The 24920-nt window shown below is 39.2% G+C and overlaps 1 protein-coding gene across 4 annotated transcripts in view; it reads left to right on the top strand.

The window, feature by feature from the left end:
• CCDC77 (coiled-coil domain containing 77) overlaps positions 1–24357 on the top strand; it is a 31067-nt gene extending 6710 nt beyond the window's left edge. For 3 of the 4 annotated variants that reach the window (XM_030321861.2, XM_030321862.2, XM_030321864.1), the window contains 10 exons: positions 1396–1639; positions 4456–4598; positions 6386–6482; positions 7800–7875; positions 15447–15538; positions 16724–16872; positions 19721–19940; positions 22201–22326; positions 22428–22580; positions 23330–24357. In XM_030321861.2, the coding sequence (XP_030177721.1) occupies positions 1396–1639; positions 4456–4598; positions 6386–6482; positions 7800–7875; positions 15447–15538; positions 16724–16872; positions 19721–19940; positions 22201–22326; positions 22428–22580; positions 23330–23476 (1447 nt within the window). In that variant the 3' untranslated portion in view covers positions 23477–24357. The remainder of the gene's footprint in view (positions 1–1395; positions 1640–4455; positions 4599–6385; positions 6483–7799; positions 7876–15446; positions 15539–16723; positions 16873–19720; positions 19941–22200; positions 22327–22427; positions 22581–23329) is intronic. The other variant, XM_030321865.1, reaches the window with a different exon arrangement.
• Positions 24358–24920: the final 563 nt, after the last annotated feature.

The raw sequence follows: 24920 nt of genomic DNA, 5'->3' as shown, positions 1-24920 counted from the left end.
CTCTCTTTCTCTCTTAAAATAAATAAATAAACATTAAAAACTAGGACATACTAAATGTTCATACCAGAATGCAGGTAGTTTGAGTGAGGCTGGTATAGTACCTGTGGATGCTGGACGACAGAGGGAACAATCAGCATACAAACAGGGGACTTTTAATTCCAGTTCTGCTATTGCTACACAATAGATACATCTCATCCTCGTGGCCATCACTCCCCACTGCAGAATCTCAGAAGTACCTCTTAGTTCATCTACTAGCCTATTTCCCAGAGTTGTTATAAATAAAACTTCCTTTGAAAACATGAAACATTAAGTAAAAGAGTATTTCTGTCATGAGCTTTTAGTGATTGAGAAAATACTAAGTTTTTTTTTCCTTCCTGATAGCTGAAAGTTTGACCATGACCTTCGTTAGCTACAACTCTGGGCTTCTGGTATAAAGTTTCTCCACACTGCTGTGTATTTTGTTATGTTGTAAATTGTAGAGAGTTAGCCAAACTGGATTAATTTTCACAGGGTTTCTCCACTTCTGGGCTATTTGTTTTCCAACTTTCATTCTTTTAGCTGAAGGCTCTTACTTGCTAAACTTCTTGTCTTGCCTTTGATTAACCTTTGATCTGGTCTAGTCTTGGTCTGTGTAATTCAGATGTCTCTGATGCTAATATGATTGTGTGCTCACTAACTAGCCTATTTTCTAATCCTGAATCTTATATTTATCATTCCCTTTCTTAATAAGTTTGCCATTTATATACTTGTTCCTAAGAACAGTTTCATTTTGCAAATTATAATCTTAAACAAATGGCAGTACCTTCTATATATGCATCTCCATACATTTTTCCATTTAATACTGTTTGGGTGATTCAGTAATATTTGAGTATCTCTAATTCACAGTTTCTAATAACTTTGAATAATGTTCCATTTATATGAATATACCACAATTTATCCATTATCCTATTGAATGGATGGAAGGCTTACCATTTTTATTGTTACAAACAATGTCATTATAAACATTTTCTTACATGTCAGCTTGTATATATGTGCATGAGTTTCTCTAGGACAAGAGGAGTAGCAGTTTTACTACAGTGTATAGTGTTCCGTTGCTATGCATCTGAAGAGCATTACATTTTCTGTTACTACCTGGTCTTACTTGGGTGATGTTTCATTTTTCTAAATGATCTTTTTATCCCTCTAACATGTATTTTGAATCTATCTTTAAGCCTTTAATACTTGGAAACCAGTTCACAAGATTTGTCACTAACCTGAAACATCAAACTTTGAAGGTTTATGAGCACCTTACTTCTAGCACTTTAAGAACATAAACCCCTTTTTTATTTAAGAAATTATAATGTCTCATAAAAGTCCCCACAGTTTAATGAACATGCCCTTTGTAATGTCACATAGGCTGACAACTGCCTCCAAACATGATGTTGCCTGTGGCTTCAGTGGTCCCACCAACTGGAAGGGAAAGTCTTTCTTGGATTCGGTGGAGTCAACTCCCTTGCCTTCCACACAAGATCGTCTGGCTGTCCTCTGCCCTTCTCAGGAGCTTCTGGAATATTACCAAAAGAAGATGGCTGAGTGTGAGGCAGAAAATGAAGACCTGTTGAAGAAACTGGAACTCTACAAAGGAGCTTGTGAAGGACAGGTGAAAGAGATGGCGCATTGTGCCCTTTCAGGACTCTGATGGAGTCCATTCGTTACTGAGAGAAGTGCCAGCTTGTATCATAATCAGATATTTTATTTAAAGTTTATTTATTTATTTTGAGAGAGAGAGCACATGCACTTATGTGAGCCAGGGAGGGGCAGAGGGAGAGAGAATCCCACACAGGTTCTATGCTGACTCGGGGCTTGATCTTACTCGTGAGATCATAACCTGAGCTGAAATCGAGAGTCAGATGCTTAACTGACTGAGCCACCTATTCACCGCCCCCCCCTTTTTTTTTTTAAGTTTATTTATTTTGAGAGGGAGTGAGAGCAAGTGGGGGAGGAGAGAGAGAGAGAGAGAGAGAGAGAGAGAGAGAGAGAATCCCAAGCAGTCTTTCCACTGTCAGGACAGAGCCCGTTGCAGGGCTCAATCTCGTGAACCATGAGATCGTGATCTGAGCTGAAATAAAGAGTCAGATGCTTAACCAACTGAGCCCCCTGGGCATCCCGACTTTTCAGGTTTTCTAAGTGTTGCCTGTCAGTTTTCTGACATCATGTCCTTCCTTCTAACCCAAATCCCATTGTGCTTCACTTCAGTGGCTGTACTGCCTGTACATGACCCCTTGCTTATTCTTCTGCTCTGCTTGCATAGCACAAATCCTAGCTATAACTTCATCTGGTTCTCCACCACCTCCTCTCCTGGAGCAGGATTTCTCAGTCTTGGCATTATTGACATTTGGGGCTAGGTAATTCTTTGTTGTGAAGACTGTCCTGTGCATTGTACGATGTTTAGCAGCATCCTTGGCCTCTACTCACTAGATACCAGTAGCACACCTCTGCCCCCATCCTCCCTGTCCCCAATTGTGACCATCAAAAATGCCTGTAGACACTGCCCAATTTCTCCTGGGGGCATAGGCAAAATTACCCCCCAGTTAAGAACCGTTCTCCTAGAACGGTCACAAATCATTACACAATAAAGTCACGGTAAACATATCCATCCGTATCGTCAGTCACTGTACAACAATTTTCTCACCTGTGCCATACCCTCACTCTCCTCCAGCCTGCCACCCCTTCTTAGCCCACTTCTCTCAGGCAATCTTGCTTCCTAGTTCACAAAGGAAATGCCAGCCACCTCGCATGCACTTCCTTCCTGCCCATCCACACACAGATACCTACACCTCTGTCCATCTCTCTTCTTCTTTACTGCTGCAGGGGCAAGATGTCTCTGCCTGTTCAAGGTGAATTGATCCAGAGCTCTCCCTGGCCCCCAATCCTCCTTCCTCCTAAGAAACCCTGTTTCATCTGCTCTCTTCTCTCCATGTTCTGTTTTTAACTTCTTGCATGACATTGGCTTTTTCTCCTCAGTATATAAACATACTCCAGTCTTTCCCAACTTAAAGGAAGAAAATGCCGTTCTGTAGTTATGCTTTTCCCTGTCGACCCTCTTTTCTCAACCACACTTTTAGAATAGTTTGACTTTATCACTCTCTCAGCGACTTCTTGACTGCAGTTTGGTCTCTGTCCTCATTGCTGCATGAAAACTGTACCTCCTGTGGTCTCTAGAACCTACTTGTCAAAATGATCTCTTCTCTTTGTAGCCTTTGCAGTATTTGTCACCATTGACCTTTTTCTGCAAACTCATCCTTTCTTGATTTCTGTCATTTTTCTTTCCTAGGTTCTGTCTTCACTTCTCTGCCCAGTTCTTCTCAGTCTCCATTCACAACTCCCTTTCCTTAGTCTTAACTGTCTAAGTTCTAGATTCCACCGTATACGGTCTCATCGTATTTGTTCGTTCTACTGCTACATCTGCGATGATGACACCAAGTAACTGATGGGGACTCCCTTTTCTCCCTGAGCTCCATGCTAACATGCCCACGTCTGAGCTCCTTTCCCCTTTGCTCCCCTACCCACACATTCATATATGCCACTAACACTTCCCCTTATCTCTTCACTTGTCTTTATTCTTTGTCCAGTAAATGGTATCGTTGCCTGCCGCACTCCCCAGCCCCTACTTCCTTCATTTGGTAGGTGCTATTGCTTCTGCTTCCTTAATGTCACTAGATCCATTCTTACAGCTTAATCGCTCTTGCCACAACACTAGTTATGCCTCCCCTGAGCTACTCCTTACCAGTATCCAGCCTCCGGCCCCATAAGTCCCCAGTCTGCCTCTCACTATCCACTCCAGTAACACTGAAGTACTTGGAGTTTTCCAGACACTTACAGCTCTTTGATGGTTGTGTATTTATGTCTCTTTCCTGAGAGTACGCCCCCCTCCGCTTGTCTCCAACAGTTTTCGTCTTTCAAGTTCCAACTTTTTGGTTGCATTCCCTGACTTCCCAAAACCTTAGAGGTTTTACCCCTGCCGTGCTTTCCCCTCTACCGTTTTATTCTGTATGCTCTTTCATGAAATAATTATTTCACTTTAATTGTTGGCATGTCTCTTTCCCCACAAAATTCTTCAGCTCTGTAGCCAAAAATCATACCTTTTTATCTTTGTCTTTCCAAAATTTTATAATCCTTATTACATAGAAAGCATTAAAAAAAAAAAAAAAAGGTGTGACTAGAACAGGTAGATCATTTGGCATTACAGGGTTTTGTAATCTGTAAAAAATACGAGAGCTTTGATGTTACATGCAAACGTCACACTCACCCTGTAGCTTTTAAACCCTAGTCTATACACACCTGTTGTCATTTGAATTCTGTGTTGGTGAAACCATTCACTTTGTGATATATCTACCTGAACTGAGCCACCATACCCAATAAGAGATACTCCTATGAAGTCAGATATCTTTTCAACTACCTTTTTTTTTCCCTCAGCATAAACTAGAATGGGATTTGCAGCAGAGGGAGGAAGAGATTGCTGAATTGCAGAAAGCCCTAAGTGATATGCAGGTCTGCCTCTTCCAGGAACGGGAACATGCTTTACGCCTCTACTCTGAAAACGACCGACTGAGAATCAGGTGCCAACTAGCAGAAGGGAAATATTGGAGTTCTGTTTCTAAATTAAATGAAACAAGATAAATATCTCTATGGTCCTTCTCTTAGGTTGTGTTCCCCAGGAAGCAGACTCTGAGATGGATACGAATGCCCGTAGGATGGTTAGTAGGTAGACTTTCAGGAATACCATCTACAAGCAGATTTGGACAGAGGAAGAATTTGAACTGTGATTCGATGGTAACAGTTAGCTTCAGCTGAGCTCTGAGGCCAGGACAGCCATTCAGAGGCAAAGGGGTTGAACATTTGTACCCCACTCATTGGATGTAGGCTGCCACCAGGGAGGGGATATAGACTTGGGAAAGGCTGCTGCCTTCAGCCTAGGGCAGTTGCTGGAGAAGCTCTTGGGTGAGAAGTGTCTTGATCCTGAAGGTAGCATCTGAGCGGTGGTCCACGATGTGGAAGCATCCACTACTAAATTTTTTTTAAATTGTGGTAAAATATATTTAACATGAAATTTACCATTTTAGTCATTTTTAAGTGCATAGTGCAGTGGCATTAGGTATATTCACATTATTGTGCAGCCATACCACTATCCATGTCTAGAATACTTTTTCATCATCCCATATAGAAACTCTAAACAATATCTCCCCATCTCCCCTCCTCCTAGCCCCCAGTAACCACTGTTCTACCTTCTATCTATGTATTTGACTTCATATAAGCAGAATCAGATAGTATTTGTCCCTTTGCATCTGGCTTATTTCATTTAGCACAATGTTTTCAAGGTTCACCAATGTTGTAGCACACATCAAACTTTCATCCCTTGTTAAGGCCAAATAATATTCCATTATATGTATATACCACATTGTGTTTATCCCTTGGTCCATTGATGGACACTTGAATTATTTCCATCTTCTAGCTATTGTGAATAACACTGCTGTGAACATTGATGTACACATACCTGTTCAGGTCTCTGCTTTCAGTTGTTTTGTATATATACCCAGAAGTGTGATTGCTGAATCAAATGTTAATTCTATGTTTAATAATTTTGAGGAACTGCCATACTGTTTCCCATAGTGACTGTACCACTTTATATTCCCACCCACAGTGCACATAGGTTTCAGTCTCTTACTGAATGTGCATACCAACATTTGTTCTTTATTTTTTTTAATACTAGCTATCTTAATGGGTGTGAAGTAGTATCTCATTGTTTTGGTTTACATTGCCCTAATGATTAGTGATGTTGACATTTTCTGACATGTTTATTGGTCATTTGTGTATCTTTTTCAGAGAAATGTCTATTCAAGTCCTTTGCCCATTTTTGAATTGGGTTCTTTGATTTTTACTGTTGTTTAGTTTTAAGAGTTCTTTGTATATTCTAGATTGAATCCCTTATTAGGTAAGTGATTTCCAAGTGTTTTCTCCCATTCTGAGTGTTGCCATTTTATTCTGTTGATAGTCCTTTGATGCACAAAATTTTTTTATTTTTGTAAGGTCCAGTTGGTATATTTTTCTTTTTGTTCCTTCTGCTTTTGATGTCATGTTTAAAAAATCATTGCCAAATCCAATATCACTTTGTTTTCTTCTAAGAGTTTTATAGTTTTAACTCTTATATGTAGGTCTTTGATCCATTCTTTCTGAATTAGTATAAACACCTGATGTTTTAAAAATTAGAGCTAAGGTCTAAATATATCTTACTCAATTTTAATTTGATGTTGCCATTGTCGTAAAAGTAAATCAGAAAGGAGGTCTTTTAAATAGGAAAATTTACTTCCTCTGAACACAATATGTGCTTACTCTATGAGAATTGCAGGGAGCTAGAAGACAAGAAAAAGATTCAGAACCTCTTGACCCTTGTGGGCACAGACACTGGAGAAGTGACCTATTTTTATAAGGAGCCTCCAAACAAAGTAAGTAATCTTTGGTACAGCATGGTAAGCATGGCTTTTATAAAATACAGGATGGGGTCCACAATAAGAGCAATTTTGGTACTTATTAAAGAAGATAGAAGGAGAATTAAATGTCATAGCCCCTAAGTTTTCAGAGCACTTGCTATAATTACAGACAGTTTTATGATTTTATTTATTTTTCTCCGAAAAAACCTTGGGAAGTAGTATTGTTTACCCCATTTTATTGTTTGGAAATCTAATTTTTTTTAAATGTTTATTTATATTTAAGAGAGATAGAGACAGAGTGCGAGCTGGGGAGGGGCAGAGAGAGGGGGAGACACAGAATTTGAAGCAGGCTTCAGGCTCTGCAGAGCCCAATGTGGGGCTCAAACTCACGAACCCTGAGATCGTGACCTGAGCTGAAGTCAGATGCCTAACCAGCTGAGCCACCCAGGTGCCCCTATTGTTTGGAAATCTAAAGCATAGAGGAGTAGATGTTTTGGGGGGAGATTAGAGAGGAAAGCAGGAGCAGAGTTAGTGTGGGAGCAAGTTGCAATACTCAGGTTTCTTTTTTTTTTTTAATTTTTTTTATTTTTGAGAGAGAAAGAGATACACAGAGCATGAGTGGGGGAAGGGCAGAAAGAGAGGGAGACATAGAATCCCAAGCAGGCTCCAGGCTCCAAGCTGTCAGCACAGAGCCCGACACAGGGCTTGAACTCATGAACTGTGAGATCATGACGTGAGCTGAAGTCGGTCACTTAACCAACTGAGCCACCCAGGCACCCCTCAGGTTTCTTTTTTAATCTGAAGTTTCTGCTGATAATAAAAGTAATGCATGGTCTTTATTAAAAACAGATAGATTTGAGAAATCGATCATATAAGAGGGGCAGTGTCGCATAATTCTATATCCCAGAGAAAAAACTCTTTTTCCATTCATATAGAAATATTTGTGTATGTATAGTATTTCCATTTTTATACTTGTATAAACAGTGCCTCAATGAGCATCTTTATGTGTATCTACATATACATTCTTTGGTGTTACCGTTATTTTCCTAAAGGCCTTTGTCAAGGATCTCCTCCCCCTTTCTTTCAGCAGATATTACTAGATAACTCTGAAATTTAATTTTTTTAGTTTGTATTACCAGCACTGAGTTTTATCCAATTTGTTACTTTGTCCACTTTGGTATCTCACATACATGACATCCTTATATGATTATGGCAATTTTGACAAATTTGATATATGAATAGTGTTTGACCTACAGAAATAAAGCTAAAAAGTGAAATATGACATCTTATAGGGAGGCTAATTCTATACTTTTTTTTTTTTTGCCTTTTCAGGTCAGCATTTTCCAAAAGACTATCCAGCCTGTAGGTATATGTGAACAGAATGAATTTTCCTCAGCTTTCAGAGCAGGTACTAGCCACATTATTACAAATTCTCATTGATGCAGAATTCAAAAACATAGTGCACATGATTAGAAATTTTTTCTACTATGTAGTGATAATGAATATTCATAGTGATGTCTTTGGTGGTTTCAGATTTCACTGAGCTTTCTTTCCTTTAACCTTCCTTGATGTTTTAATAAAGTAAAATAAAAAATACATAATTAACATGATGATAAATCATAAAACAGACTTGGACAACTTCTGGGATCACAGAATATTAATTCGATTCTAAGCCTCAGTCTCTTCTCTTTCTTTTTTTTTTTTTTAAATGGAAATCTTAGTTTTATATCTTTGCCTCTTTTTAGAAAATTAAGATGTAACTGACATATTACACTTGTTTTAAATGTACAACATAAGGATTCAATATTTGTCTGTGTTACGAAATGATCACCACAGTAAGTCTGGATAGCATTCATCATCCCACATGGTCATGCATTTGTTTTTCCTGCGATGAGAACTCTTAAGATCTGTTCTCTTAGCATGAGGTTCTTAAATCATTCTAGGAATTTTGTTCAGTGTAATTTTAGTGTTGCTTGTTTTTTTTAATATAATTTATTGTCAAATTGGCTAACATACAGTGTGTGCAGGGTGCTTTTGGTTTTGGGGGTAGATTCCTGTGATTCATCACTTACATACAACACTCAGTGCTCATCCCAACAAGTGCTCTCCTCAATGCCCATCACCCATTTTCCCCTCTACCCCACCTGACCCATCAACTCTCAGTTTGTTCTCTGTATTTAAGAGTTTCTTACAGTTTGTCTCCCTCCCTCTCTGTTTGTAACTATTTTTCCACTTCCCTTCCCCCATGGTCTTCTGTTAAGTTTCTCAAGTTCCACATGTGAATGAAAACATCTGATATCTGTTTTTCTCTGACTGACTTATTTCACTTAGCATAATACCCTCCAGTTCCATCTACATTGCTGCAAATGGCAAGGTTTCATTCTTTCTCATTGCCAAGTAGTATTCCATTGTATATATAAATCAAATTTTCTTTATTCATCAGTTGATGGACATTTGGGCTCTTTCCATAATTTGGCTATTGTTGAAAACACTGCTATAAACATTGGGGTATATGTGCCCCTATGAATCAGCACTCCTATATCCTTTGGATAAATTCATAGCAGTGCTATTGCTGGGTCCTAGGGTAGTTCTATTTTTGATTTTTTGAGGAACCTCCACACTTTTCTAGAGCAGGTGTGCCAGTTTGCATTCCCACCAACAGTGCAAGAGGGTTCCCATTTCTCCACATACTCGCCAGCATCTGTTGTTTCCTGAGTTGTTAATTTTAGCCACTCTGACTGGTGTGAGGTGGTATCTCAGTGTGGTTTTGATTTGAATTTCCCTGATGATGAGTGACGTTGAGCATCTTTTCATGTGTCTGTTAACCATCTGGATGTCTTCTTTGGAAAAGTGTCTGTTCATGTCTTCTGCCCATTTCTTCACTGGATTATTTGTTTTTCAGGTGTTGAGTTTGGTAAGCTCTTTATAGATTTTGGATACTAACCCTTTATCCGCTATGTCATTTGCAAATATCTTTTCCCATTCTGTCAGTTGCCTTTTAGTTTTGTTGATTGTTTCCTTTGTAGTGCAGAAGCTTTTTATCTTGATGAGGTCCCAATAGTTCATTTTTGCTTTTAATTCCCTTCCCTTTGGAGATGTGTCAAGCAAGAAATTGCTGCAACTGAGGTCAAAGAGGTTGTTGCCTGTTTTCTCCTCTAGGGTTTTTATGGTTTTCTGTCTCACATTTAGATCTTTCATCCATTTTGAATTTATTTTTGTGTATGGTATAAGTGGTCTAGTTGCATGTTGCTGTCCAGTTTTCCCAGCACCATTTGCTAAAGAGACTGTCTTTTTTCCATTGGATGCCCCTTCCTGCTTTGTCAAAGATCAGCTGGCCATACGCTTGTGGGTCCAATTCTGGGTTCTCTATTCTATTCCATTGGTCTATGTGTCTGTTTTTGTGCCAATACCACACTGTCTTGATGATTATAGCTTTGTAGTAAAGACTAAAGTCTGGGATTGTGATGCTTCCCGTTTTGGTTTTCTTTTTCAACATTACTTTGGCTATTTGGGGTCTTTTGTGGTTCCATACAAATTTTAGGATTGTTTGTTCTAGCTTTGAGAAGAATGATGGTGCAATTTTGACTGGGATTGCGTTGAAGTGTAGATTGCTTTGTGTAGTATTGACATTTTAACATTTATTCTTCGAATCCATGGAATGTTTTTCCATTTCTTTGTGTCTCCTTCAGTTTCCTTCATAAGTTTTCTATAGTTTTCAGCATACGGATCTTTTACATCTTTGGTTAGGTTTATTCCTAGGTATTTTATGATTCTTGGTGCAATTGTGAATGGGATCAGTTTCTTTATTTGTCTTTCTATGGCTTCATTATTGGTGTATAGAAATGCAACTGATTTCTGTACATTGATTTTTGTATCCTGTGACTTTGCTAAATTCATGTATCGGTTCTAGCAGCTTTTTGGTGGAGTCTTTCGGGTTTTCATGTAGAGTATCATGTCTGTGAAAAGTGAAAGTTTGCCTTCTTCTTTGCCAGTTTTGATGCCTTTTATTTCATTTTGTTGTCTGATTACTGATGCTAGGACTTCTAACACTGTGTTAAACAACAGTGATGAGAGTGGACATCCCTGTTGTGTTCCTGATCTCAGGGGAAAGCTCTGTTTTTCCCCATATAATATTAGCTGTGGGCTTTTCATATATGGCTTTTATAATATTTCAGTATGTTCCTTCTATCCCAACTTACTTGAGGGTTTTTATTAAGGAACAATGCTGTATTTTGTTTTGCATCTATTGACAGGATCATATGGTTCTTATCCTTTCTTTTATTAATGTGATGTATCACATTGATTAATTTATGAATATTGAACCAGCCCTGCAGCCCAGGAATAAATCCCACTTGATCCTGGTGAAGAATTCTTTTTATATGCTATGGAATTCGATTTGCTAGTATTTTGTTGAGAATTTTTGCATCCATGTTCATCAGGGATATTGGCCTGTAATTCTCCTTTCTTTGTGGGGTCTCTGTGTGGTTTGGGAATCAAGGTAATACTGGCTTCATAGAATGAGTCCAGAAGCTTTCTTTCCATTTCTAATTTTTGGAACAGCTTGAGAAGGATAGGTATTAACTCTGCTTTAAATGCCTGGTAGAATTCCCCTGGGAAGTCTGGTCCAGGACTCTTATTTGTTGGGGATTTTTGATAACTGATTCAATTTCTTCACTAGTTATGGGTCTGTTCAAATTTTCTATTTCTTCCCATTTGAGTTTTAGTAGTGTGTGGGTATCTAGGAATTTGTGCATTTCTTCCAAGTTGTCCAGTTTGTTGGCATATAATTTTTCATAGTATTCTCTGATAATTATTTCTAGTTCTGAGGGGTTGGTTGTGATAAGTCCATTTTCATTCATGGTTTTATCTGTTTGGGTCCTCTCTTTTTGAGGATTCTGGCTAGGGTTTTATCAATTTTGTTTATTTTTTCAAAAAAAACAGCTCTTAGTTTCATAGATCTACTGTTTTTTTGGATTTTGTATTGTTTATTTCTGTTCTAATCTTTATTATTTCTCTTCTTCTGTCTTGGGGTTTCTTTTCTGTTCTGCTTCTATATCCTTTAGGTGTGCTATTAGATTTTGTATTTGGGATTTTTCTTGTTTCTTGAGATAGGCCTGGATTGCAGTGTATTTTCCTCTTAGGACTGCCTTTGATGCATCCCAAAGGGTTTGGACTGTCATGTTTTCATTTTCATTTGTTTCCATATATTTTTTAATTTCTTCTTTAATTGCCTGATTGATCCATTCATTCTTTAGTAAGATGTCCTTTAATGTCCATGCATTTGGAGGTTTTCCAGACTTTTTCCTATGGTTGATTTGAAGTTTCATAGCATTGTGATCTGAAAATGTGTATGGTATGATCTCAGTTCTTTTATATTTTTTTGAGGGCTGTTTTGTGACCAGTATGTGATCTATCTTGGAGAATGTTCCATGTGCACTCGAGAAGAATGTGTATTCTGCTGCTTTTGGATAAAAAATTCTGAATATATGTGTCAGGTCCATCTGGTCCAGTGTATCATTCAGGGCCATTGTTTCTGTATTGATTTTCTGCCTAGATGATGTGTCCATTGTTGTAAGTAGAGTACTAAAGTCCCCTGCAATTACCATGTTCTTATCAGTAAGATTACTTATGTTTGTGATTCATTGTTTTATATATTTGGGTGCTACCAAATTGGGTTCATAAAACTTTATAATTGTTAGCTCTTCTTAATGGATAGACCCCGTAATTATGATATAATGCCCTTCTTCATCTCTTGTTACAGCCTTTAGTTTAAAATCTAGTTTGTCTGATAGAAGTATGGCTACTCCAGCTTTCTTTTGACTTCCAATAGCATGATAGATGGTTCTCCATCCCCTCACTTTCTTTTTTTTTTTTTTTTTTAATTTTTTTTTTTTTTCAACGTTTATTTATTTTTGGGACAGAGAGAGACAGAGCATGAACGGGGGAGGGGCAGAGAGAGAGGGAGACACAGAATCGGAAACAGGCTCCAGGCTCCGAGCCGTCAGCCCAGAGCCTGACGCGGGGCTCGAACTCACGGACCGCGAGATCGTGACCTGGCTGAAGTCGGACGCTTAACCGACTGCGCCACCCAGGCGCCCCTCCATCCCCTCACTTTCAATCTGAAGGTGTCCTCAGGTCTAAAATGGGTCTCTTGTAGACAGCAAATAGATGGATCTTGTTTTTTTTATCCATTCTGATACCCTGTATCTTTTGATTGGAGCATTTAGTCCCATTTATATTCAGTGTTATTATTGAAAGATATGGATTTAGTGTCATTGTGTTATTTGTAGGTTTCATGCTTGTGATGTCTCTGGTCCTTTGTAGTCTTTGCAACATTCCCCTCACAGAGTTCCCCTTAGAGTCTCTTGCAGGGCTGGTTTAGTAGTGATGAATTCCTTCAGTTTTTGTTTGTCTGGGAAAACCTTTATCTCTCCTGTTCTGAATGACAGGCTTGCTGAATAAAGGATTCTTGGCTGCATATTTTTCCTATTCAGTACATTGAATATTTCCTGCCACTCCCTTCTGGCCTGCCAAGTTTCAGTAGATAGGTCTGCTACTACCCTTATGTGTCTACCCTTGTAGATTAAGGCCTGTTTGTCCCTAGCTGCTTTCAGAATTCTCTTTATCTTTGTATTTTTCCAATTTCACCATGATATGTCGTGCAGAAGATTGATTCACGTTACATCTGAAGAGAGTTCTCTGTGCCTTCTGTATTTCAATGTCTGTTTCCTTACCCAGATTGCGGAAGTTCTCAGCTATAATTTGTTCAAATAAACCTTCCATCCCTTTCTCTCTTCTTGTTCTGGAACTCCTGTGATACAGATATTATTCTGTTTCATTGAATCACAGTTCTCTAATTCCCTCCTCGTGGTCTAGAATTTTTTTATCTTTTTTCTTGGCTAGATCTTTTTCCATCATTTTATCTTCTATTTCACTTATACTCTGCTCTGCCTCTTCAATCCTCGCTGTCACTGCATCTAGTTTATTTTGTACCTCATTTACAGCATTTCTTAATTCATCCTGACTACTTTTTATTTCCTTGGTCTCTGCAGCAATCGATTCTCTGCTGTCTTTTATGTTTTTTTTCAAGCCCAGCGATTAATCTTATGACTATTATTCTAAATTCTTGATCAGATACAGTGTTTATATCTGTTTTTATCAACTCTTCAGCTGTCAGAATTTCTTCTGAGGAAAATTCTTCCATTTTGTCATTTTGGCTAGTTTTCTGTCCCTTATGTGTTTTAAAAGCTTGTTATGTGTCCTGCACCTGGGAGCACTACTATATTAAAGAGGGGTCATATACTGTCCAGGGCCTGGCCCTTCAGGAGGTGTTTTTTGCAGTGTGTTATGTGCTCTCTGTTGTTGTGACTCTGGTTGCTTTATCTCCCTACTCATAATGATGTTTTGGACCCTCCACCAGGTGTGCTTTGATTTGTTCATTGAAGTAGTCCTGGAAAAAAAAATTTTTTAAAAAAGGGGGTTGGGGGGCAGTGGTGGTGGAAAAGGCCCTGTCCTGTACAAAGAGAGAAATGACAGGGGCGGGGAAAAGGAAAAAAAGAAAATTAACTGGGCAGAGAAACTATATGGCTTAATCCAGAGAGAGAAGAAAATAAAGAAGGAGATATAGAACAGGTATAAAGAGAATAGGTTAAATATGTCTGCTTAAATAAACTAACAACCAAAATACAGAATAACCAGACTAGAGAAGGGAAGAAATAAGAGGGAGAAAAGGAAGAAAACATATGTGTATATATATATATATATATATATATATATATATATGTATATATATGTGTATATACATATGTGTATATATATATGTATATATACACACACATATACACACACATATATATATATATATATACACACACACACACATATATATATGTGTGTATACATGTGTATGGGTGTAAATACACACACACACACACATATATATGCATATAATAAGAATGATCCAAGAATTAAATCAGAAAATGCAAAAATGCTGGACTGATATCTGATGGTGCCTTGGAACTGGTGGCAGCACTGGTCTGGAGGAGAGGCTGTCTGGTCTGGTTAGTGTCAATCTTGCTCAGGTAGACACCCAGTTACCAGGTGCAGAGGGGTGTGGTTTGGTGTAGGCAGGTTCCGCCTCCACTGTGGGCCCTCTGTCGGTTCCCTGAGGCCCCACCTTGTTGGTGATGGGAAGAAAAATGGTGACATCCCAGTCTCTCCTCCCCAGACCCCCGGTGTCCCAAACCACTCTGTTCAGGCCATCCTCACAGAACTGCACAGTGGGAGTGGGGCTATTTTTTCCCCCTCTCTCTTGCTCCACAGTCTCCCATGCCTGGGCTCATCTGGGGTTCAAACCCAGATGTCTTAAAGGGTCCCGCTCTGGGCACCCCACCAAAGGGCCTCCTCTCAGTGCCACATGGGTCCGAACGAGGCGGTTTGTCCTGCTCTACTGACTCTGATGCCTCCCTGGTGCTAGGCTGGGATTTAAACCCTGATGCCTTAAAAGGTCCTGCTCTGTGCACCCCCCTTCCTGGGAAGTGCTGCTCCACCCCACCGATAGATGGCCTCTGGCTGGCAGGTGCAGGCAGGGTCCTAGCATTGCTTATTTTTAAAATCCCCATCTTTAGAAAATTGGGTGATAAATCACAACCAAATGTTTAGACTTAGTTTTCCTTATTCCTTACCTTTTCTGATTAAATAATATTTTATGAAGAGAATAGATACAACTCCAAAGGAAAATTTAGTGTTTATTCTTTAGAAAGGTAAATATTATTATCCAGAAGACATCCTGGCATAGTTCCTTTAGAGAGATTCCCATTTGAAAAACTATTACTATAGCCATTGGATGTTTTCATTCTTCTTCCTTTTCTTCTCTTACAGGTAAACCCAACCAGACTCCTCTGCAGAGCTAATGTTGATGCTCAAATAGCTAAGAAAAACTAGGTAAGGGTCTTGATTAATTTTTGTTTTCTGTTTTAGATTCTAAAGTAAGCAAAAGAAAACCAGCAATGAGAGAGAAAGAAGAAAGTTCTGAGCAATACCAGGGAGACATACAAACACTTACCCTGCAGGTAAAGAATTTATTTTGGCAGACCAGAACAGTTTCTGTCCACAACTTTAGCTTTGTGTAGCATACCTTTGTTATCATGTAAATATCTTCTTACATACATGTTACATCTATTCATCAAGTGATAAAGAAAATATAGGTTGTTCCTAATTTCCAAGGAAATTATTTTATATCTTAAAACCATTGTTCTCTTTTGAGCCATTCTAGAAGCGCTATTCTGAACCTTCTATTCCTTCAGCTTATATACAAAGCCTTACCCAACAAAACTATCATACAGTAAGAATTCCCTTTGTGATTGGCCTAGGGGATCTGTGCTGATAGATTGACCTCTGGGGGGGTAAATCGGTTTATTTAAGTGCATATATTCCACGGGTGCCTGGGTGGCTCAGTTGGTTGAGCGTCTGACATCGGCTCAGGTCATGATCTCATGGCTCATGAGTTCGAGCCCTGCATCAAGCTCTGTGCTGTGACCTTCAGATCTTCTGTCCCTCTCTCCCTCTGTCCCTCGCCCTGCTTGCACTCTCTCACAAAAAATAAATAATTTTTTTTTAAAAGGTACTTTGGCCTAGGAAAGTCATGAATCATCCTATTACCATCTGGTAATTGTGTATCATTTGCAACCAGGATTTTTCATCTAGTTGCACTCAAGTTCCTGTTCTTACTGGGGAGGAGTAACAACAGAGCAGTCTGTTGCTTTAAATGACAGTTTCTGCCTTTGGCTAGTATCTCCATTTGGAGTCATGACAGCCAGAATCACAGAAGGAAATTACATTATACTGATTTTGCCCCACCTTTTAAAGTGAAAAATGAAGAAGAGTCATTCTATTTCTGTGCAACGAGGGGTTCTTAAGAGGAAGACAGTCCTAAAATTCCAAAATAGGAGATAGTGAAAAGATGAGAATCTTAGGGTAGAGGAAACTGTATTTTCTAGCTTTTTGTGTGTGATGTAGATGCTTTGTTTAGTGTGGACAGAGCTTGCTCTTTTGTAGCCTAACCCCATTTATAAGACATTAAATAAAAAGGAGAACACTTAAGATTTTTCTTCTATTTGTTTTGCTGCTGTGCTTTTGTTTGTGGGTTTTTTGTTTGGCTTTTTACACTTTTCTGGAGCAAGGCTGGCTTTTAGAGGTAATAAATAAATGGAAGCAAAGCAGGAGTGGATACGCCACACCCCATTTGGCCTACCTAGGTGGAAGCGCTGCAGGCTCAGCTGGAGGAACAGACCAGGCTTTCTCGAGAGCAAGTTGAAGGGCTCATAGAGGATAGACGGATTCGCATTGAGGAAATACAAGTGCATCAACAGAGAAATCAGGACAAAATCAAAGAGCTTACCAAAAGGTGAGTGTTCAAGAAAGCTGTACCTGACAGATTTTTGCATTTTTCTGAGTGGCTTAAAAGTGGACTGTCCTGGGGCGTCTGGGTGGCTCAGTTGGTTAAGTGTCCAACTCTTGTCCTGCCCTGTATGCACAATAGGCATGCAATAAACATTGAGTACTTGATGATCCTTATCAAACCGCACCTTACTGCTGCTTTTCTGTGTTAAACATTCTACATTTAAAATTTTTTTTCATGTTACGTTTTTCATCGCTTTATTTTTTTTTTTTATTGTCTTCTTAAACTTCTCTAGTGCCTCTTCCTCCACTTGAAAGTATGGGGATTAAAATTGGATGTGATACTTAAATTAAGATTTCTGGCCACTGCAGAGTAGGAACTGCCTTCTGGCTCTTGCCGGCTCTGTTTCTTTGAACACAGCAGTGTGTTTGCGTTTGGCCAGCACTCCTCCACCTTCGTTTTTATTTTTGGTATTTTGGCCTTACGCATAGCATTTTCAGTTTTCATTGGATTTTAATTGTTTTTAAGGGAACAGTGTTTTCATTATTTATTTATTTATTAAAAAAAATTTTTTTTTAACGTTTATTCATTTTAGAGACAGAGCATGAATGGGGGATGGTCAGAGAGAGAGGGAGACACAGAATCTGAAACAGGCTCCAGGCTCTGAGCTGTCAGCACAGAGTCCGATGTGGGGCTCGAACTCACGGACCGCGAGATCATGACCTGAGCCGAAGTCGGTCGCCCAACCGACTGAGCCACCCAGGCGCCCCTAGGGAACGGTGTTTTTAAATTTTCATAGTAATTTGTAATTTTACAATTGTCTTCTAGAATATTAATAACCATCCTGGTTTAACATCATCTACATATCTGAGCACATGATCAATCCCTTACATTAGATAGATCATCCTAAGAATATTGAATGGCATGAAATCCAAGGCCATTAGTGACTGTCTTTTGGGTATCTTTCAAACCACTTACACATTAACAAGATCCTACTCGCCCACTTTGTAATTGAGAACATAATGTAAGATAGAATAAAATAACTCGTTGAAAGCAAGAGAGATCCTTGTGGTAACTGAATCAGTCTCTTTCTTTTTTTTTTTTTTTTTTCAGCGTTTTTTATTTATTTTTGGGACAGAGAGAGACAGAGCATGAACGGGGGAGGGGCAGAGAGAGAGGGAGACACAGAATCGGAAACAGGCTCCAGGCTCTGAGCCATCAGCCCAGAGCCCGACGCGGGGCTCGAACTCACGGACCGCGAGATCATGACCTGGCTGAAGTCGGACGCTTAACCGACTGCGCCACCCAGGCGCCCCTCAGTCTCTTTCTTTATACACATACATGTATACCTGAACATATATACATTCATCTGGTGACAGTTATCCTGCTTTGTGCCTGCATTATGCTATTGTTTCCCCTTCTCTGCATATCCTATTACTCATGAAAAGAACTGAGTGTGTCTGACATTATTTGGTCAGTGGAAAATTACAGTGATTGCCTCATGGTATTTCATATTCTTTGCAAGCAGTTTGATCATTTGATACAGTATTTTTCTAGGTGTTGATGTTAAACTGATGAACTGCTAACTTCTAGATAGATTTTTTTTTTTTTTTGAAGATAGAACATCATTCGTCTATTCCAAAATCTCAGTAGTCGGCGAGAATCTATTCAGTACTTGGTGTCTGTTTAGTAGCTGGTACTGTCCTTGAAAATCTGATGGTAGCAGTGCAAAAGTAAATGATAAATAAGGTATAAGCTTTCACTCAGGTTAGAAAATACGCACGGTGGGACACCTGGCCGGCTTAGTTGGTGGAGCATGTGGTGCTTGATCTTGGGGTTGTGAGTTTGGGCCCCACGTTGGGTATAGAGATTACTTAAAAATAAAATCTTTTGAAAAGAAAAAGAAAAATAGGGCATCTGGGTGGCTCAGTTGGTTAAGTGTCTAACTCTTGATTTCGGCTCAGGTCACAATCTCCTTGTTAGTGAGTTCAAGCTCCATGTCAGGCTCTGCACTGATAGCATGGAACCTGCTTAAGATTCTCTCTCTGTCTCTCTCAAAATAAACTTTAAGGACACCTGGGTGGCTCAGTCGAGTGTCTGACTTCAGCTCAGGTCATGATCTCACAGTTCTTGAGTTCTAGCCCCACATTGGGCTTGCTACTATCAGTACAGATCCTCTGGCCCCCCCATCTCTCTCTGCCCCTCCTCCACTCATGCTCTCTCCCTTAAAAATAAATAAAGATCTAAAAATAAATAAACTTAGAAAAAAAAGGAAAATATGCCTTTTGATAGTTAAAACAGCATCATATATAAGCAAGTGTCGGATTGTAGCCCAGGCATAGAGATTTAAACTGACATGGAATTTTGGAGAATAGAGAAACTAAATGCGCTTAAAGTTGCCACGATGCCTCCATGGAGGAAGTTGATCTTGAGAAAAGGATAAGATTTGATACCAGGCAGTTTACGTGTGGAGCACAGCATAAACAAAAGCAAAACTCTTTGACATTTTAGAACTTGTGTTCACCCTCAGTCAGGGAATAGTCCACATTTGTGCAGGCTATGTGCGAATATTTCTATAGGTCTTTTAATTATATAACCTGAAATTTAGGAAAATATCTATAAAGCCCAGTCTGTTAGCTAGTGAGCAAGGGTAAGTACAGTACATTTTGTCTTGTAAAACATGTAAGATTGCCAGTGACCAGGTTAAGTGTGTTTTTAAAAGCGTTAATGATATTTTACAGAATTCACGGATTTCACAATTTTTAAAGAACCTATATCTTCCCTTTGTCTGAATAACTATGTGTCATAGGTGCCATGTAAGCTTCTTCGTGTCCACATTTGTATTTTCTTTCAGTCTCCATCACACCCAAGAACTTCTCTATGAGAGCACCAAAGACTTTTTGCAACTCAGATTTGAAAACCAAAATAAAGAGAAGTCATGGATGCTTGAAAAGGATCATTTGATGTCAAAGATTAAGCAATACAGCATGCAATGTAAGAAGAAAGAAGATAAAATTAGAAACGTTTGGCCAGTCATTCATGAGAATCATCACCACCAAAATGAATATGTTAAGGTAGTTTTCTTATGTCTTATAGAAATTGTTAATTTTTCTGGAAAAGTTGAAAGAATTCAGAGAATTTCAAAGAACCTGAGAATTGTCATACAAGATTCATTCAGTTCCCAAAGCTGTTATAGCAGCAGCCTCAAGAAATAGGTTTTTTGGGACACCTGAGTGGTTCAGTCAGTTAAGCATCCAACTTTGGTTCAGGTCATGATCTCATGGTTCTCAAGTTTGAACCCCACATTGGAGTCTCTGCTGTCGGCGTGGACCCGCTTGGGATCTTCTATCTCCGTCTCTCTCTGCCCCTCCCTGGTTCGTGCGTGAACTCTCTCTCAAAAAGAAGTAAACATTAAAAAATAATAGTAAGAAGGAATATATTTTTTTTAAGTTTATGTATTAGAGAGAAAGAGAGAGAGAGAGAGAGAAAGAACATGAGTGGGGGAGGGGCAGAGAGAGAGGGAGACGGAATCCCAAGCAGGCTCCACACTGTCAGCACAGAGCCCGATGTGATGCTCGGGCCCACGAACCGTGAGATGATGACCTGAGCTGAAACCAAGAGTCGGACGCTCAACTGACTGAGCCACCCAGGCACTCCAAGAAATAGTTTTCAAAGAGTAGTGTTATCATTACAGTGTTTGCATATTTAGAAAATTAAACTACTGATTGATTCGTTTATTCATTGACCAAATACTTATAACACTCCTACTACGGGCTAGGTTCTGGAGCTACCACAGTAGATAAGTTAGACCAGGCCTGCCTTCATGGCATTTACATTTTCATGGGTGAGAATGGGGACATCTGGCTGGCTCAGTTGGAAGAGCATGTGGCTCTTGATCTTGGGGTCATGAATTCGAGCCCCACATGGATGTAGAGACTACTTAAATAGATAAAAAAAACTTTAATGGGTAAGAAGGAAACATTAACAAAGAAAATGATTGGGGCGTCTGGGTGGCTCAATCAATTAAGCGTCCAACTTCGGCTCAGGTCATGATCTTGTAGTTTGTGAATTTGAGCCCCATGTCATGCTCTGTGCTGACAGCTTGGAGCCTGGAGCCTGTTTCGGATTCTGTGTCTCCCTCTCTCTGTGCCCCTCCCCCTCCCGAGCTCTTGCTCGCTGTCTCTCTCTCTCTCAAAATTAAATAAACATTTTTTAAAAATGATAGATTATTAAAAAGTAAGTGGTATTAAGGAATTAAAAAGATTATATGAAGGTTGTATGTAGTTGCTAAAAGTCTACTTTCGTAGGGAAGCACGGGGACCCTCTGTTAATGTCTGATGTTTTTGCTGAGACCTAAAATGGTACAGAGCCTGTTGTACAGACCTAGGGGATGAGCATTTCAAGCAGAGGGAAAAGCAAATTTAAAGTATGTTCAGGGAGGGGCAGCTGGCTGGCTCAGTCGGTAGAGCAAGTTCATGAGCTCGAGCCCCACATTGGGCGTGGACCCTACTTTACAAGAATTTTAATTTAAAAAGAAAAGTATGTTCAGGGAAGAGGGAGAATATCATTGTGGTCATAGAGGAATAAGCAAGAAGGAAGTGGAAAGCAAAGAGGTTGATGGGTTGGGGGGTGGGGGCAGCAGCCAATTGTGGAGGATGCCTTCTAGGGCCTTTACATTCCTGGTGAGAATAATTTAGCTGTAAACATTGTACCTCTTTGAAGGATTGTGTGTAAGGAAGAAACATCTGATTTAGGTTTTTGTAGATCTTCTGGCTGCTTGATGGAACATATATAATATTTGTTGTTGTTTCTATTTAAAGGAAACTTCAGGGGCACCTGGGTGGCTCTGTCTGATGAGACTCTTGGTTTCAGCTCAGGTCATGATCTCACGGTTCGTGAGATCAAGCCCGCATCAGGCTCTGCATTATTAGTGCAGAGCCTGCTTGGGATTCTCTCTCTCTGCCCCTCTCCTGTTTGTGCTTTCACTCTTTCTCAAAAATAAACTTAAAAAAAATTGAAAGTAAAATAAAGAAAAACTTCAGAAATGTGTCCCAAAACATATATTGTAATGTCTTACTTGAGATAGTTCTGAGCTCCATTATCTGATTCTTCTCAGATCCAAGGTATTTGTTTTATTTTAAAGAATTTCTACTATGTACACTTCAGAAAAAGGTTGAGAGAGTCCTCTAGAAATAAGAGGCTTTCACTTTCTCTCCAAGGTTCCTTGCTGTCTTGTTCCTTAACTCGTTTTAGACTTAGGGAAATCCTTTCTTTCCTTGCCTAAGTGCTGTTTGAATTACCAAAATTGTAACTTTTTCTCCTTCTGACCTGCAGTCCCTAAAAGATAAGTTAGTACAAGAGAAAAAATTGTCCAACATGTATCAAGAGCAGTGCATTTCCCTAGAAGAAGAACTTGCCCGAATTCGTGAGGAAGAGAGAGTGAGGAGAGAGATCTTCAAGGTACAAAATTCTCTGCCACCTCTGATGGAGTGGGAAGTGCAGATGGTTTGGGGAATGCTTCCCTCATCTTCAAAAATGCCTTGCCCTGTCCCTATATTTAGGATCGCACTAACAAGATGGGGAGGCGCTTACAGGTGATGACAAAACGCTATGAGGCCTTGGAGAATCGGCGTATCTTGGAAGTAGAAGGCTTTAAGACAGATATTAAGATTCTCCGGCAGAGGCTGAAAGACTTGGAGCAAATACTCTATAAGGTAATTGCTAATTCTGAATGACCAAGAGGGAGAAAAGGGGTGCAGGTGAGGAGACGTGGCCTTGAGGCCTCCTCAGAAGAGAAATGTGTAGACACACCTCACTAAAATCAGTTTAGCGAGTACACACCAGAGGGAAGACTAAGTAGACTGAAATCATTGATTGCATCAGTGTACTTCTGTCTTAGCTAAACTTAGCAGAAAGCTTCATCCTTCCCCATTCAAGAAGTAGAGTACAAGAACTGTGTCTATTTTACCAGTGGAGAAAGTGAGTAATTGAGTAGTAAAGTAATTTCTCCCTATCAAACACAGCTTTATTTAGAATCCAGGTTGCCTCAGGATCCTTCTTAAGGAGATTTAACCAGTCATCCACATATCTTCAATGATTGCTATGTGCCAAACAAGGTCAATTGTGGAAAAGAAGAGATGCTTTCTTTGATTCTTTGGCAAATTTACCAGTAATGTTCATATCAGTGTCTTTTTTTACTCATTATTTATGATCTCTGTCCCATGGCTTCTTTACTGCTATGTGGGAAAGCCAAGAGTCTCACGCCTTTTCTGCTTTAACTGTACTCTACATTTTCCTTCTTTTAGTTAGTCGTTAAGCAAACTAAGGACTGGATTTCTCTTATGTACTACAAGTCTCACAAAAAGGAGCCAGAGAGCCTAGCCTTTCTGACCGATTTCTTCGCCTGGCGTGTGCTATAATCATTTCTTCTTTTTTTTTTTTTTTTTTTTTTTCCAATCTCTAGGCAACACTTAATGCCCAGGCAAACCAGGATCTTGCCATTCTGTGTGAGGTGCGTGACAGCAATAGACGGGCACATAAGCTACAAGGAGAACTGAAGAACCTTAAGTCCAAAGTATTTGGTCTGGAGAATGAACTTAGACTCTGTTGATGTTTACATTTAGAAATGGCCCTCGTCTGGAATAAGTCTGCTTCCTGAAATCTGAGGAAAAGGTCATTTTCTCCCAGAATCTGTACACATAGAGTCGGCTAGGACAGTGATATCCGTCATTATGAAGACCGGGCTAAGAGTTAGGGACCACTAAAGGAGCTCTTCTTGCTAAGTTTTAGCTATAATTTTTGCTGTCCTATTAGCTTTTTTTTTTTTTTTTTTTTTTTTGGTCTGGATTGTAACCTTTCCCACATTTTTTCTCCCACTTAAAATATGACAGTTTTTTGTTTTTTTAAGAAGGCAATGACAATGAAAATTTAGGAAGAAAGTATTTTCTTCACTCAGCTGGGCTGAGTGTCAGTAGTTGGAACACTTTCCCTGAGATCAAGGCATCCTCTGAGGTTGCCCAAGGCAGCAAATCACATTCTGTCAAATGTGAACAGGTAGTAATTCTGCTATTTAACTTTCTTCCCTCATGAGCGGAATTACTTTTTTTGGATACCCAGTCTCAGGAAGTTTCACCAGAGGGCACTAAAGACCTCTTCCTTTCTTTCTCCCTTTATTTCTCTCTTTTTCTTTCTAGAGACTCCATTTTTAAACAAAATGTTCACCTAGGAAAATAAAAGTACCACTTTGCTAAGAGTGAGTGAAACTTCAGTGATCCTTGTATGAAAGCTCATCATTTCACCAATAACATGTTTTTTAAAAAATAATGTATATATTGTATTTTACACATTAACTATTTTTCAATAAAAATGTAATTGAGGATATTCTAGTTTTCTATAATTTGTTAAAAACCACATTTATAACTTTGTTAATGACTTTACTTGTTCCAAGTCTCTGCAGTTTTGTACCAGTATTAAAGTTTTGCTCTGAAATTCTATGATTTAATAAGCCTTTTTGTTTTGCGTAGTGCCAAAATAGCAACTGTAATGAAAAAGTAGTTCTTTAAGTGTTAGAACAAAAAGAAGAACCATCCACATATGTAAGTCCCTCTAAAGTCCAAGACTAATCCCTCTGGGAATTTCTGGCTGAACTTGTTAGTTGAAAAAAACTTGATCTGTTATCATAGACATTAAAGAAGAAAGTAGCATCTCCTACTGGCAGTTCAAGCACCATTTTCTTAATACAAATATGGAAACCTGAGTTCTTTCCTTTGTCCTGGATGAATCAGAATGAGGCTATACTAAGCTAAGATCAACTGACTGTCCAGAGGCTGTCCAGTTACATATGCAATTATTTTGGTCCAGAGGCAGAACAATTTGCTTTATAGAGGATGTAGATGGAAAAATGGATAAAGTTTTAGTGCCACTACCTTTGGTTCTATCACATATAAACAAAGAGATGTTCGTGAAATAAGAGGAAGAGGAGAATGAGAGCCAGTTCGATGGAGGCAGCAAGAGCAGAGGAGTAGATAATCCTAAGGGCTGATTGCCTCATTTTT

The sequence above is a fragment of the Lynx canadensis genome, chromosome B4, assembly GCF_007474595.2.
Source record: "Lynx canadensis isolate LIC74 chromosome B4, mLynCan4.pri.v2, whole genome shotgun sequence".
NCBI classification, from domain to species: domain Eukaryota; kingdom Metazoa; phylum Chordata; class Mammalia; order Carnivora; family Felidae; genus Lynx; species Lynx canadensis.
The sequence above is the reverse complement of the archived record's forward strand: the minus strand, read 5'-3'. Positions and strand labels throughout refer to the sequence as shown.